Genomic DNA, 14,371 nt, shown 5'->3' with positions numbered 1-14,371 from the left:
TAACTAACTCACCACGTTGGCTTTTTCAAGGAAATCATTTTAAAACCTCTCACTTCATCAGCGTTTCCTAAGCTGCCCTGAAGTGTTCCACTTTGATAATCAAAGAATGGCAGCATTCTCCCCATTAGTGGAAAATAGCAAACAAATGGGTGGAATTTTCCCAGTTGTAAGTTTTTGTCCCATAACTAGCTCTTGAAGCCTGACCCTGCTTACCACTCATTTACTTGTCTCTTGAGTTTATGGTCAGTGACAACATTATTAAACACATGTTCAAGGAATACAGGTGGTGTCTTAGTTTGCCGGCGCTGCTATGACAAATACCATACAGCAGTTGGCTTAAACAATAAGGATTTATTAGTTCATGATTTGAAGGCTGGGAGTCCAAAATCAAGATGACAGCACGGTTGGGCTTTCTCCTGGAGTCCGTATGTCCTGGTACGGGTGTCCTCCATCATGTGGTGGTGACTTTGGCCTCCTGCCGCTTTCTCTGACTGCTGTCTTCTCTGACTGCTTTCCGAATTTCCTCTCTCACAAGGAAGGTCTCCAGTCAAAGTGACCGAGGCTTGCCCTCATTCAGTTTGACCACACCTAAATGGGACCTGTCAAGACCCTGTTCTCAGATGAGTCCACGTTACCGGACAAAGGCGGTAGATGCTTGTCCGTGCGCTCAAATGACCAAATCCTGAGACCCCAGGGCTTCAAAGGGAGAAAGAGTTATTACTAGGCACGTAGTAGGAGAGCAGATGGTCTATGGGTCCAAAATCTGTCTCCTGGAACTGCAGTAATTCTGACTGTTTTATTAGAGAAAAGGTGGGCAGGGTTTAGGATAATGAGCACAGTGGCCCCAGGTGCTGTAATTAGAGTGGTCTCGTTACTGAGCATGCACAGATTGATAACACGCTTAGTCACAGAATGTGTGTAAGAAAATGGCGACCTGAATATGATGATGGGCGTGATTTTTCGTATTATAATGAGGTATAGGTGACTTGTAGGTTATAGTCTAAGCTACTACGCATGTCAGGTGGGCCCACTTTGGTTAGATCCAGTCCCGGTTATCAAGATAATTTTCAACTTTGGTCTGGATTAACCCTAGGCCCTTCATTAATAAGCATGAGGTCTGTCTTTAGTGATTACAAGACTCTAAAGTCGAAAAACTGGATAACTGGGTACAAATGAAGGTTAATCACAGGTTTTTACAATCACAGGGACAAAAGATGAGCACTACACAGTCATTATCAGAGATCAAGGCAGCTGGATTACAGTTTAGAGATTTCAGGTAATTTCCCTCTGTCTACTCCAATACACCAGAAAGCAAAAAGGAATATTTATATAACGATTCAGTAATCAAAATCATCTCAGATTCATCCACACCCAGATTCTCCTTGACATAGTCAAAGACACTATTTACACATGGGTCCACACCCACAGGAAGGCAGCTAAGACTTTGAACATGCCTTTTGTGGGGTGCTTTTCCTCAGCGCCCCCAACGGATGAGGAAACTCAGCTTTCTAACTTCCTCAAAATTCTTTCTGCCTTATTATTTCTGAGATTCAGGTCTGTGTGCACCACAGTCCATAGGCTCTTAGGGTGGTCGCATTTCCTACGTTGGAATCAGGTGTGCTTGGGGTGAAGCCTCATGAGCTCAGGTGCTCTGAACAGGTTTCCAAGCTGCTGATTTTGAGGGAAAAAAAGCAAAACCTCAGCCATGTTCTCTCCTAGAAGTAGAACATAGGGCAGAGGTGGCTACTGAAGGCAATGTGACCAGAAAAGCAGACAAACCCTGCAAAGTTTGAGGCAGGTAGAAGTGTTGTATTAGAAGATGACAAGTTTTATTATTTTTTTCCAGATATATAACTTTACTATTTATTTAAACATGGTGTAAAAGTCTAAAAAATCTGCAAGCGAGGCATTAAAGTCCAAAGAGAAAAGCAGCCAGTCCCCAGAATCACATCATCGATAATAACCCGTGTTCTGAGTTGACAGCTACTACCTTAGCTTTCTATGCACATGTATTGCTAAAATGGACAGATAAGTTCAAAGAAAGGAATCATACCATGTACATTATCACTAATGATTAATATGTTGTTTCTTGAGTTTAACAGAAGAAAATGAAACTCAGATAAAATTGAAAGGCTTGCTGAAATTTGGATATGTTTCTCCACCATGAGATCTAAATTAAGGCAAAAGGTTATAAAAACCATTAGGAATTTTTCAGTCTTAGATAGTATCAGTTGACTTCCTGTTATAAAAGCTATATTTTTAAAATGGACTTTTATGTAAAACTAAAGAATAACTATTATTTTAAAGTTAATTAAAAATTGTTTTTTTTTTGGTAAAATGGGTAAAAAAATTTCTGAATCTCTGTCCTCCAGTAGCAATGTGACCTTGAGCAAGGCATTGACAGCCAGTCACTGAATTTTATCTACGTCTCTGAGGAATGGAGGTCATAATTCAGGGTTGTGAAAATTAAATGGGCTAATGCACAGATAACTGATCCAACCTGCTTCATCAGGGTGGGTCTAAATATGTGGTGTCTGGTTAGGTTTTCCACTGACATTTTATCTTAGTTCCCTAGGGCTCCTGTAATGAAGTCCCCCACATGACAGAATTTTATTGCCTCACCGCTCTGGAGGCTAGATGTCTGAAATCAAGAAGTCAGAAAGTCATCCCCCCTCTGAAACTGTTGGGGAGAATCCTTCTTGCCTCTTTTACCTTCTGGCATGTTCCAGCCATCCTTGGCATTCCTTGGCTTGCAGCCCCAGCGCTTGAATCTCTGCCTGTCATCACGTGGCCTTCTCCCCTGTGGGTTTCTATGTCTGTGTCTCCTCTATTGGATTAAGGACCCCCCTCCCCACTCCAGTATGACCTCATTTTAACAGCTGAAACGACTCTATTTCCAAATAAGGCCACATTAGGAGATACTGGCGGTTGGAACTTAAACATGTCTTTTTGGGGGATACCATTTAATCTATAACACTTTTTCAAACCCCACCTTTCCCCCCTACTGGTAATAAGTCCTAAAAGCGCCTCCAGAGGCTTCTCTATACCCAGAATGAGCTAAAATGATTTTTAAATTGTAGTAAAAAAAATATATATATAACAAAATTTGACATTTTAACCATTTTTAAGTAGGCAATTTAGTGGGATTAATTGAATTCACGATGTTGTATAGCCTTCAAAACTATGTCCAGAATTTTTCATTACCCCAAACAGAGCTCTGTACCCATTAAATAGTAACACCCACATTTCCCTCCCCACCCTCCCCAGATCCTGGTAACCTTTACTCTACTTTCTGTCTCTATGAATTTGCCTTGCTTTAGATATTTCATATAAGTGGAGTATACACTATATGTCCTTTTGTGTCTGACTTATTTCGTGTAGTATAATATTTCCAGGGTCCATCGTGTTGCATGTCAGAACTTCATTCCTTTTCAGGGCTGCATAGTATCCCATTGGTTGGATAGACCACGTTTTGCTTATCCGCACATCTGCCGATGGTTGATGTTGTATGGGTTGCTTTCTCCTTTCAGTTCTCATGATTAGTGCTGCTCTGAACCTTGGGTGTACCTGTCTGAGTCCTGCTCTCAGTTCTTTGGGGTATATATCCAGGAGTGGGATATTGGGGCCGTATGGTAATTCTATGCTGAACTTTTTGAGGAGCAGCCAAGCTCTTTTCCATGGTGCTGCACCATCTTACATTCACACCATTGGTACACAAGGGTTCCAATTTCTCCATCTCCTTGCCAACATGTATTATTTTCTGGTTTTTTCTTTCTTTTTTTAATAGCTATCCTAGTGGGCGTGAAATGTTAACCATCATTTCTAAAGCTCAATCCTTGTGCAAGGAGGCTGTGGGAGTTCTATCTGGGCAGCAAGCTTGTCTTCATTTCTCCGAGTTTGAGAGAACACTGTCCATAATAAGAATGGGGGTTGATGGTCTGCCCTGGCCCTGTGCCAGGATGACCAGGTTGGAAGGGGCACCCAGTGTTGGCTCACCCCATGGAAGGTCAAATTTTCACCCAAATGCTGGCTCTGGGGATGTGACAGTGTCCTTCTCTGTGTGGGTCAACTCATTCATTCTTGGGCTCTGGAACAAGTTTACCCACCTCTTCTCCTCATTGCCAGCTCATTGCAACAAAGGGACACTGCTCTAGAGCCCCAAAAAGGGCCATGACCCCTTTCGCCCATATCAGCGGGTTCCCACGAGCCTTTTATTTACACTCATAAAGAGAGGCCACTCAAAATAACATCCTCTGGTGAGCGACAGAAAATCCAGCCCAAATTTGCTTTGGCAAAAAAAAAAAAAGTCACTATATTGGTTCCGGTAAGCTGGACATCTGGTGGACATTTGATTGGGCAGGGTCCTCCAGCACCCCGGCCTTCCTGCGCCTCCCCAGCCTCCCCCACTGCCCCGCCCCCCCAGCCTGTCTGTTGTTGTAATGAGCAGAGCTTCATGTGCTTTTAGTAACCGCAGTGACGAAGATGACCTCCCTCCAGACCTGGCCGAGGCCGTGGAAGCCACCACGACCGCCACGACGGCCAACGCGATGACTCCTGCCACCGCCGCCAGCCAAGCCTCAGCGACACAGGCGTCGCCCAAGGTCCACAAAATCAGCTTGCCTCAGCAGTCAGATGGCTCGGGCCAGCTGTCCCCAGGGGCCAAGGTATGGGAAAGAGCCCCGCGGGGTAGCAGGGCTTGCTGGCAACACAGTATCAAATTAGTGACGTGGCATCCTACGTGCATTTACATTTTGCATAACCTGCTGTATACACTTGCATGTGCACTGTACTTTTAGGACAATTTAAGGGATTTTTTGAGGACAATTTTGATTTTAGAATCTCAACCTTGCAATGCTATTCGTCCTCTGTAATTATAGAAAGGGAGAAACTTTCTACCATCCCCCCCATAATGGACAATTTGAAGGAGTGAAAACATGGAAGAGCCCCCATTCCATTCCCTATTCTGGATAGCCTGGGTTAATTGTTTGAAAATGGAAAATACTGTTCTATTTATCAGTTTGAAATTTCAGGAAATTGTCATAAAGGTGAATGAGCCTTCCACAAGAAATTGCCCTGGGTTTTCTTTGCATGAACTTTAGCTGCGGTTGTTCTTTGGCAATTGGTCCAAATATGGTGGAGCCCGTTGAGGAAGCTGAGTCAGAGGTTGCTTTCGGTCCGAGGAACCCCCCCAGGAAGGGCGTGTGCATGGGATGGTGCCTCAAATGCAAGACCGCTGCTCCAGATTCTATTCCCAGCCCCTCCACTCACAAACCCTGTGGTTTCTTGAAACAGTCGATCCCGACTGTTTCTCCAAGCCTCAGTTTCCTCCTCCTAAAAATGGGAATCCAATCTGTTCCCTGGCCCAGCTCGCAGGCTGGCACCAGTCATGCCCAGTGGAGTAAAGCGTGTGTGCAAACTAGATGCCCATGGCTTCTGCAGCTTCAGGATCCGATTCCGGCTAAGATCCGCTAAGTGGCCACGGGCCAGACCCTCGTCCTGCATGATGGGGCCCAGTCTTTTACTGGGTCCCTTCCCTGGGTGTCTGGGGATATCTCCAGGCTCTGCAATGGGCGTCGGGCTGGACCCTAAGCCAGCGACGGGCCCAGACGGAGGATTTCTGCTTTTCTGGGGATTACCTCCTGGCACGTGGTCGGAATTCCCTCAGCTATTGGGGGGTGGAGGGGGGGTCCCTTGTGCTGCTTTGTCCAAAGCATGGACACAGGCTCTTACCCTCAATCCCCCACTATGGTTAAAACCAGGTGGAAACTTTTACAAGACTCCATTGAAGGCTCGGAGACCACAGGAAGCAGCTGCGCGGACGTCCAGGGCTCCCTCTTCTGGCCATCTCTCTTCTCAGGACCCTGCTTGCACTGAGCTAGTTAATGGGGCTCATTTTTCTCCTCCCAGAGGGCCTTGAGGACCCCCAGGTTGCTGAGACCTCAGGGCAGGAGGAAAAAAGCCGTCCCCCTTGCCCCCCCAAAAATGAAGCATCATTTCCGGGGGTGCTGCCCACCATGAAAACCTCCGTGATTCTTGGGCAGCCCAGTTTTGCTCCTGGAAGCTTTTGTCTTCCTGGCCCAGGTTGGGGTCTTAGATCTCCTTTTATGCCTTGAGTGTTTCTCCCCAAAAGGCCTGTCTAAGGAGAAGTCCCACCTCCCTTAAGAAGAGTTCTTTGGAGCTTTAAAAAACGACCACTCCCCATTCCACCTGTTAGGGTTTCTGAAGAAAAATGGGGGTTCAGTCTCAACATTGTTTATGCTGCTGAGCTAGAGAAATGCGGGGAGGGGGTTGTCGTGGTCATGAGTCCACAATTGGAAAGGAGGTGCAAGAGGGGTCAGGCATGTCTGCCTGTTCTGGTTAAAGTTGGTGTGGCTTAGGTTGTCAGTTGGAACCATCACTAACCGGGGTCTTTCTTTCTGCCTCTCAGAGCCCCTCTGAGCGCGGAGGCACCTTTAACCTGGAGCCGGGTGATCTTCTGATGGATTTCACCGAAGCCACTCCTCTGGTAAACTTTCCGTTTTGCTAAAACCAGAAAATCCGCAGGACTAGAGAAACATCTTGGCAGAGGGACAGATGGACGGTGGTGGGCATTGCAGTTGGGAAGGGTCTTCTTGGCCGGCTCCAAGCCTGGAGCTCAGGGGTCAGCTGTCTTGGAGGGTTTGGACAGCAGGCCCCACCACCCCTCTGGAGCTTTTGAGGGCAGGGGGTGCTACATTTCCTCTGAGGGTGGATGCAGCGGTCTGCTCCCTGCCTGCCTGCTGCTCCTCGAGAGATGTCCGACTCCATGTTGCTTGGGTTTTGGCTTCTCGGCTTCCTGGTGGCTGTGCCTACATCCTACCCATGGGGCGTCTCCTGCTGTCACTTCCCAACAATCTGCTGTGGTCTGAAGCGCTGGTTCAGGGCCTCACCCCGGCTTGTCAGGTCCCGCGTGCTTCCCCACCATCCTCCATCCTCCACATTCGGGTCTCCCCTTAGGGGTGGCAGCTCTCGTGGGACTCCTGCAGGTGAGAAGTCCTTTCAGGGAGAGACCACTGGACCAGGAGTCATGTAGCCAGACCTTAGCTCCAAGTTCTGCTCCCCTTGTCATCGGGCAGCCACTGTCCCATGTTCCATAAAACAGGGGATGGCATTGCTTGATTGCCCTGTCTGCCTCAAGGGATCGCTATCAGCTTCACATGAGAGTGATACAGAGAAGAGAGCACCACGAATACGGGTGAGGTATCACTGTTATCCCTGGATGACACAGGGACACCTACATATAGCTTTGGCTGGACTCAGCCTAATATGCATGGGGACTCGAGCATATGTCAGAGTCTGTGAGTCAAAATGTGAACCATCTCAAAAAACACCTGCTAGGTGCTTCCTGTGTGCCTGGCCATGTACTTGACTCTAGAGGTCCAGGGGGCAGTTAGAGGCCAGAAGGGAAGCCAGTTCAGTAAACAGCCCAGGCTGACCTGAGAGCTATGTAGAAGACGCTCGGGAGAAGCCAGACATGGTAGAGGAGGAGAGAGGGAATTTCTGGGAAGGCTTTCAAGAGGTGACAGATGGGACAAAATGCCATCCAGATTTTAGGAATAAGCACTGTTCTTATGTTAGGTGGCACAAAGAAATTATTTATATAATTGTACTCCCAATCTGGAGAGTTGGGCAGTCTGAGGGGCCCAGGTGAGCGCCTTTGGAGAAGCAGCTGAGAGCTGACTGTAGATAAGTCCCCACCCTGTGAATCCTTTCCAGTGACCTGCACCCGGGTTCAAGGACACGTTGTAGGCTTATCCTCCTAAAACAAACCACCATGCTTATTCACAGATGTTACGGCTCTTCTCCTCTGCCTCTCAAGCAGGGGAACCTGAACAGAGGGCCTTTTGGCATCATTTCATCACCCTTTGCACAGATGGGGAAACTGAGTCCCAGAGTGGGGTTATCTCACAGGGACTGAGTTCGAACTCTGGGCTTCTCTTCCAGAGTCGTTTGCATCATGTGGGGTTAAATCTGGCGTCCTTTTAGGGAACTCGCCACTTTGGAGACAGGCACCGCCTGGCTGAAGGGATGCATTTAAAGCACCCCCCAGACTGGGAATAATGGAGGAAGGGAAGTGGTGGAAGGGACAGGAGGTCAGGCCACCCAGGCCCGATGCTCCATCAGTTGGGTTGTGAGGCCTTGGGTGTGGGATATGGAAGCCCAAGCAGCAGTTGGGGCACATTCTGTCTAGCTGAAGGGTGAAACCCCAAAGGGACCTGAGAACCCCTAGGATATAATCTGAGGACCCATGAAAGCTAAAGGGGGACAAAGCTAAGTTGTGGGGGCCATGTTGAAGAAAACATGCCTGGCAGAAATAGAAGCCAGTGGGGGAAGATATCTCTTTGAGTTAGGCTCTTGAGCAGCAACCAGACTACTAAAATGCACTACAATTAATGCCATAAGAGAGTCTATATGAACTGCACAGGATCCAGTGCCTAACCCTGTCTGGGGACCCTGGGGAAAGGAAGTGTTCATGCTGCCTGGGTTTTAAAGTATGAATAGGAGTTTTCCAGATAGAGAAAGTAGATCAAGGCTTTCTGTGCAGAAGGCACTGTATGTGCAAAGTATTGAGTATTTATTAAAGGGCCTAGTGGATCTGAAAACTAGAGTTAATATACCAAAACAAACAAAAACACCATAGCTTTGACGGGAGTGACAAGATTCCTTAAAGACCATTATGTTCTACAGATCTACTTGTAGATTTAATTACTCCATCTTTCCTTTGATTGGACATGACAGACTGAAATTAGAGAGGAACCTCAGAATCTGGCAGGGACCCAGCAGTCCCTTGATTCAAGGTGCAAATGCTTGCCAAAAGACTAACCAGCTCTGCTTGCACCCCTCCAGCTTCTGCATGACGGTAGTTCAGCATCAGATCTGAGCCTCTTCCTGGGATGAAAAGAGGTAGGGAGTAGAGGTGGTAAGGGAAGAAGGCCAGTGAGTGAAGCCAGAATCTACTCTCCCTCTGATATCCTCTGCTGGGGATGCTTGTGTACAGGGGAGTAGGGGGACTAGTGGTCAGCGAGCGGGGGTTGGAAAGAGGGTTCACTGACACATTAATTGACTCTGGGAAAGCAGATTCTTGCCCCAGCTCCAAGTTTGTCATGCCAGCTTCCCTCCCCAGGTAGCAGACTATACACATCTCTGCCTTCCAGCTCTTTCTTTTTTGAACCTGTCTCTCCTTCCCTGATGTCCATACTTCATGAACCTGGCTACAAAGGAGCGCCAACCAGAACCCAGGTCTTTTCAGGGCCAAGGAACGATCAGCGGTGGCTGGGAGTTTGTGTGTCTGGGAGGAGGTGGGTAAAGGAAGGCTGTGTAGGGCACAGGAACAGGACTGGCATGGGCACCAGGGGAAATGGGTTCCCATCTGGCTCGATTTCAGTTTTTATTTCGAACCTCAGTCTGTGGCTGAGGGCTGAAGCTTAGTCTTGAGTCAACTCAAGGTGCCCTTTCTGTCCCCCTGGGGTTCCATGGGAAGATGGAAGGAAGTCTATCTAGCCCATCATATCATCATATCTGGGGTGCTCTCTGCTTCTTTTATGCCTCTTTTTAATGGGCTAAAATCATTCTCCCCCTGGGATCTGTGACTCTCTCTGCCTGCTCAACCATTCTGTCCTGCAACCTGCCACCACCACCCACCCCTAGCTCTGAGCAACAGGTAGGTCCTCTCTGCTCTTGAATCTCTGCTTATCAGACTCAGTCCATGGAGGAGGAGGCACAGGGCTCCTCTCCTTGGTACCAGCTCATGTCTACCTCCTTCTCCTTAGGGCTACTGTAACAAAGTACCACACATTGGGTGGCTTAAAACAAACAGAAATTTGCCTCACAGTTCTGGAGGCTAGAAGTTCAAAATAAAGGTGTCAGTAGGGTTGGTTCCTTCTGGAAGCTCAAGGAAGAATCTGTTCTGTTTCTCTCTCCAAACTTCTGGTGGTTGCTGGCCATCCTTGGTGTCCCTTGGCTTGTAGACTCGTGCCACCAGTCTCTGCCCCCATCTTCACATCACTTTCTCTTTGTGTTTCTCCTCTGGGTCTCTGGGTCTCAGATATCCCTCTCCTTCATCTTAACAGGATACAGTCATTGGATTTAGGGTCCAGACTAAATCCAGGATGATCTTACCTTAAGATCTTTAGCTCAATTACATCTTCAAAGACCCCTTTCCAGACAAAGCCACATTCTGAGGTTTTGGGTGGACATAAATTTGTGGGGATACTACGTAACCTTTGTACTCCTCAAACTCACAATCTCTTTTCTTCTTTGGATGATGAAAGAGGCTTACACATTTTTATTGTCATCTCTCTTTGCCAAGGATCTTTTCTGTTTCCCCAAAGAGTCAGACTTTGAAACGCAAAAGCCAAGTATCTATGTATCTATAGGAGAATCCAACTGCCTGAATGTGGAAAAAACTCCAAGGGGAAAAGAAATGATGGGAGAAAAAAAAATAGTATCCATTACATGTTGTTTGATTTGCAAAATTCTGCCAGAATGCAATATATCAAAATGGATTGGCTTTTATGAAGAGGACTCATTAGGTTACAAATGGACAGTTCTAAAGCCGTGAAAATGTCCAGATTAAGGCATCAACAAGTGGATATGTTCACTCAAGAAAGGCTGATCGCGTTCAGGGTTTCTCTATCACATGGGAAAGCACATGGCAACATCTGCTGGCTCTTCTCTCCTGGGTTGGTTTCAAATGGCTTTCGGGTCCTTCTGGCTTCTGCTAGGGCATTTTCTTTCTGCAGGCATCTGTGAGTCCTTTCTTAGCTTCTCTGGGGCAAAACTCTGGGTTTCATCTCTTAGCTTCTCTCAGTTCTCTCTAGATTCTGGGTCCCTCATGTTCTGTGGTCCTTGCTTAAGATCTCCTGGGGCAATTCTGTCTGAGCTCTCCACAAAATATCCTGCTCTTAAAGGACTCCAGTAAGCGGATTAAGACCCACCTTGAATGGGCGGGGTCACATCGCCATGGAAACAACCTAACCAAAAGGTCCCAACCAACAATATCTTACCCCTAATGCAAGATTGCATTAAAAGGGCGCGGCTTTTCTTGGGTACATAACAGTTTCAAACCAGCACACATGGGTTATCTTATTCCAAACTTATTTAGTAGGAGTCAGGAGTGTGGGAGCCCTAGGGATGTTCTAATGTTTGAATTTACTCAGATGCGTATGTAGAAAGGTCAGAAACACGTGTGTGATGGATCAACATTTCTTTACTATAGAAGCCTGATGCTGGGCAAAGCCTAAGTCATTCATTATAGTCTTCAATTAAGACACTGGCAGCCAGCACACATTTGGGCCTGCGGGCAGTGTGTCCATGTTTCTTGGTCATTTATGCCAGCTTTTCTTCTTGTCAGAAAACACAAATTGTCTGAAGCTGCTTTCTGGGAAGCAGCAAAAGAATGCTGATACTTTATTTGGAAAAAATATATATTAATAATGGCTCTTTTGGTGAAGCCATCTTCTTCAACTTCTGGCAAGAATAGCCTGGGGTTGGGGGTTGGGAGAGGGCAGATATACTATTCTCTATGCCATGTATAAAAATAGGGACATTAGACAATTTCTAACAGGAAGGGATTTTTCACTCCCCAGCATTGGCTGTAAAACCCTTTCATTGTATCATACTTTTTGGTAAAGCTCATTATACACCACAGCTCGGTTTAGATGGTGCTGGAGAATGCGAGGGGGTCTGTATCCATTCTGAGGGTATAAGGCTAAGGCCTTGTTACAAATAAAGCTTCACACACACACATATACACTTTGAGTGCCTGTTATCAGCAGGTGCAAAGGGCCGGCAGCCTGTGGTCCCTGGTGAAGTTGGTCCTGCATGGAGCATCCATGCAATTGGGCAGTGGGAGGAACCGAGACTGGGGGACTGGCAAGAGCCAGCCTCAGGCAGCCCTTGTAAACCATTCCGGAGCGTAGACTTTATCCCAAGTTGCATCCAGGGCAGTGAAGGAATTTTAAGTCGATAGTAGAATTTAGCTGCTGGCAACAATCATGGATGTAGATTAAAGGTTCACTTGTTTCTGAAGATTGGATTTAGGAACAGTCCACAAGAAGCTTTAGAATCATGGCTTTAGAATTTGCAAATGTAATTTCTGCATCTCCCACTTTCAATAGCAAAGCAAGACTGTTTAAAGACCATTGCGAGATAATGGTTGTAAATGCCCTTGGAAATTATCCAGGACTGTGTGCAGTTGTAAAGAGGACAGATTCAGATCAATTTGGAGAAGGAAAATAGGCCTGTAATTTTCTTGATCACTTTTCAATGAAACTTACCAGGGGCTATATTTTATTCTTTATGGCAAGATGATACCAATTACCTAAGGAAACTCTCTTTACTCAAAGATGCATGTATGTATTTACTGGAGTGAATGGTCCCTCCCTAGAACCCAAACTAATGCTGTCAGTGGATCCCTCTCCTAACATCAGAGCATCCTTTGTCCACCATCCTCATCCTCACCAGCCCAAGCTGTTGGACCGTGCTGTCTGCATGGCACTACTCAGGGGCTGGGGGCGGGAAACCAGAATCCCAAGTGATGCGGCACTTTTCTCACAGTGCTCGATATCTTTCAGTTAAGTGGCAAGATGGCCCGGGAGTTCCAACTTAATGGTCAATACGTGACGCCAAGGCCTGGGCCCATGGGTATGGGGAGGGGAGGCCAGGACTAGCATGTTTTCTGAACACAGACAACAAAGAGGCATGGCCGGTGAAGCCCTAAGCTGTACGCCCTGCCCGGTGGTGCTCTCTTGGACATACGTTTGCATCCCACATGGAACATGCACCTGTATCTAGCAGAGTGCTTGGAAGACAAGTGCCATCGATTGGCCGCCACAGCTGACTTCATGGGCTGATCACGGCCCTCTGGCTTGGCGTCCTCACCAGCATGCCAGGAAACCATATGGTCTTGTGGCATTGGCACACGACCTGGCTTCTCCCTGCCAGCCCTGGGAATGGGCTCGGATATGTCATCCTGGAGAAGACAGACAAGAGTCAGAGAGGAGGCGAGGAGGCTGAGAGAGGCGGGAGGCGGGAGGGGCTAGAAGCCAGTGTGGCCAGAGGCTGGCTTGAGAGGAGTCTGGAGTTGACAGATCCATCTTGCACTGTGCTTTCTCTCCTTCCCCCTCCCTTATCTCCTCCTCCTCCTCCTCCCCCTCTCACCGCCTCCTCCCCCTGCCCTTCTCTCCTCTCCTTGCGAGCAGGCAGAGCCCGCCAGCGCCCCCCACTGTGCCCACTCTCGCTGTCCTCCACTCTCTCTCCCCATGAAGGAAGAGACCACTGGAGTTTGCATGCACCCTCCAATCAAAACGAGGCTGGTAGGTACCCTGGCAGGGAGAGGGCCCGGCCAGGAGACGCAAGGGGGGCAGAGCCCCAGGCGGCAACCCCGGGAAGCTCCTGCTCTCGGACAGGTAGAGGGTCTGAGCTCAGCCAGCCCTGGGCAAGTTGGGAATCTGCCCTGCGGTCTCACCCCTTCGACTCTAGGTCTCAGGAACCAGGAAGAACTTGCTTTCCTCGAGTTGGATGAGCATATTTGCTTTTCCCAGAGAGAAAAAGATTCTCTAGTATTCACCAGATGGGTGTTCAGTTCTATTTATATTGAAAAAATATTTTTAAAAACTTTTCTTCTCCTGCTGTTTATGGAGACACTATAATAGCATTAATCCATACCAATTGGAAGGAAACACCTGTATTCTCCACGTAGCACAAGTTTCTTTTTTGTAATTTTGCATGTTCTCTTCTGATATTTATTCATTTTCGTGCATAATTTTACCCAGTTGCAATCATAGTATCCGCATCGTCTCCTGTTTTTCTCTTTTTGCTGAATGTCGTGTTGTTGGAGTTTCTCTCTTGTCCTCGTTACCACATTCTGTGTGACTCTTTACTGTTCCGTCAGATGAATGGACCTTCACCTGGCCAGCCCTCGACTGCGGGGTGTGTGTTCTGTTTCCAGTTTGCCACTATTCCCGGGGCACCCACAGAGCTCTTTGCATCAGATGTTTTATTTTCTTAGGCTAGACCCCGCTGGGTTAAATATCGTGACATTGGCTTTGGCTCCGGTTCTAAAGGGGTTCTACCGCCCAGCAGTGCCATTGGAAGAGAACGGAGATGCTCTGCTCAGCCCAGGCAGCGCAGAGTAGAAGTGTTGGAATCTGTTTTTCTATTTTAGAGCAGGCATCACTGAATACTTTGAGTTTGCTAACTTGCACATTTCGTTGATTCATCGCAATGGTAAACCTCTTTCTCCATTGTACGTCATGCTTTTCTGAGAGTCTGACGTTACTTTTCACCGTGTCGTTGGTCTCAGCACACAGAACACCGCTTTGGGTGACCTTGAGAGTCCTCCTTGCCCTGT

At 47.4% G+C, this 14,371-nt stretch overlaps 1 protein-coding gene across 1 annotated transcript in view; it reads left to right on the top strand.

Moving 5' to 3' along the window:
* EPB41L4B (erythrocyte membrane protein band 4.1 like 4B) overlaps positions 1-14,371 on the top strand; it is a 162,177-nt gene that overhangs the window by 130,278 nt on the left and 17,528 nt on the right. Inside the window, exons 21-22 of the mRNA XM_077141445.1 lie at positions 4,475-4,664; positions 6,428-6,505. Of these exons, the coding sequence (XP_076997560.1) occupies positions 4,475-4,664; positions 6,428-6,505 (268 nt within the window). The remainder of the gene's footprint in view (positions 1-4,474; positions 4,665-6,427; positions 6,506-14,371) is intronic.

The sequence above is a fragment of the Tamandua tetradactyla genome, chromosome 2 (genome assembly GCF_023851605.1).
Source record: "Tamandua tetradactyla isolate mTamTet1 chromosome 2, mTamTet1.pri, whole genome shotgun sequence".
Classification (NCBI taxonomy): domain Eukaryota; kingdom Metazoa; phylum Chordata; class Mammalia; order Pilosa; family Myrmecophagidae; genus Tamandua; species Tamandua tetradactyla.
The sequence above is the reverse complement of the archived record's forward strand: the minus strand, read 5'-3'. Positions and strand labels throughout refer to the sequence as shown.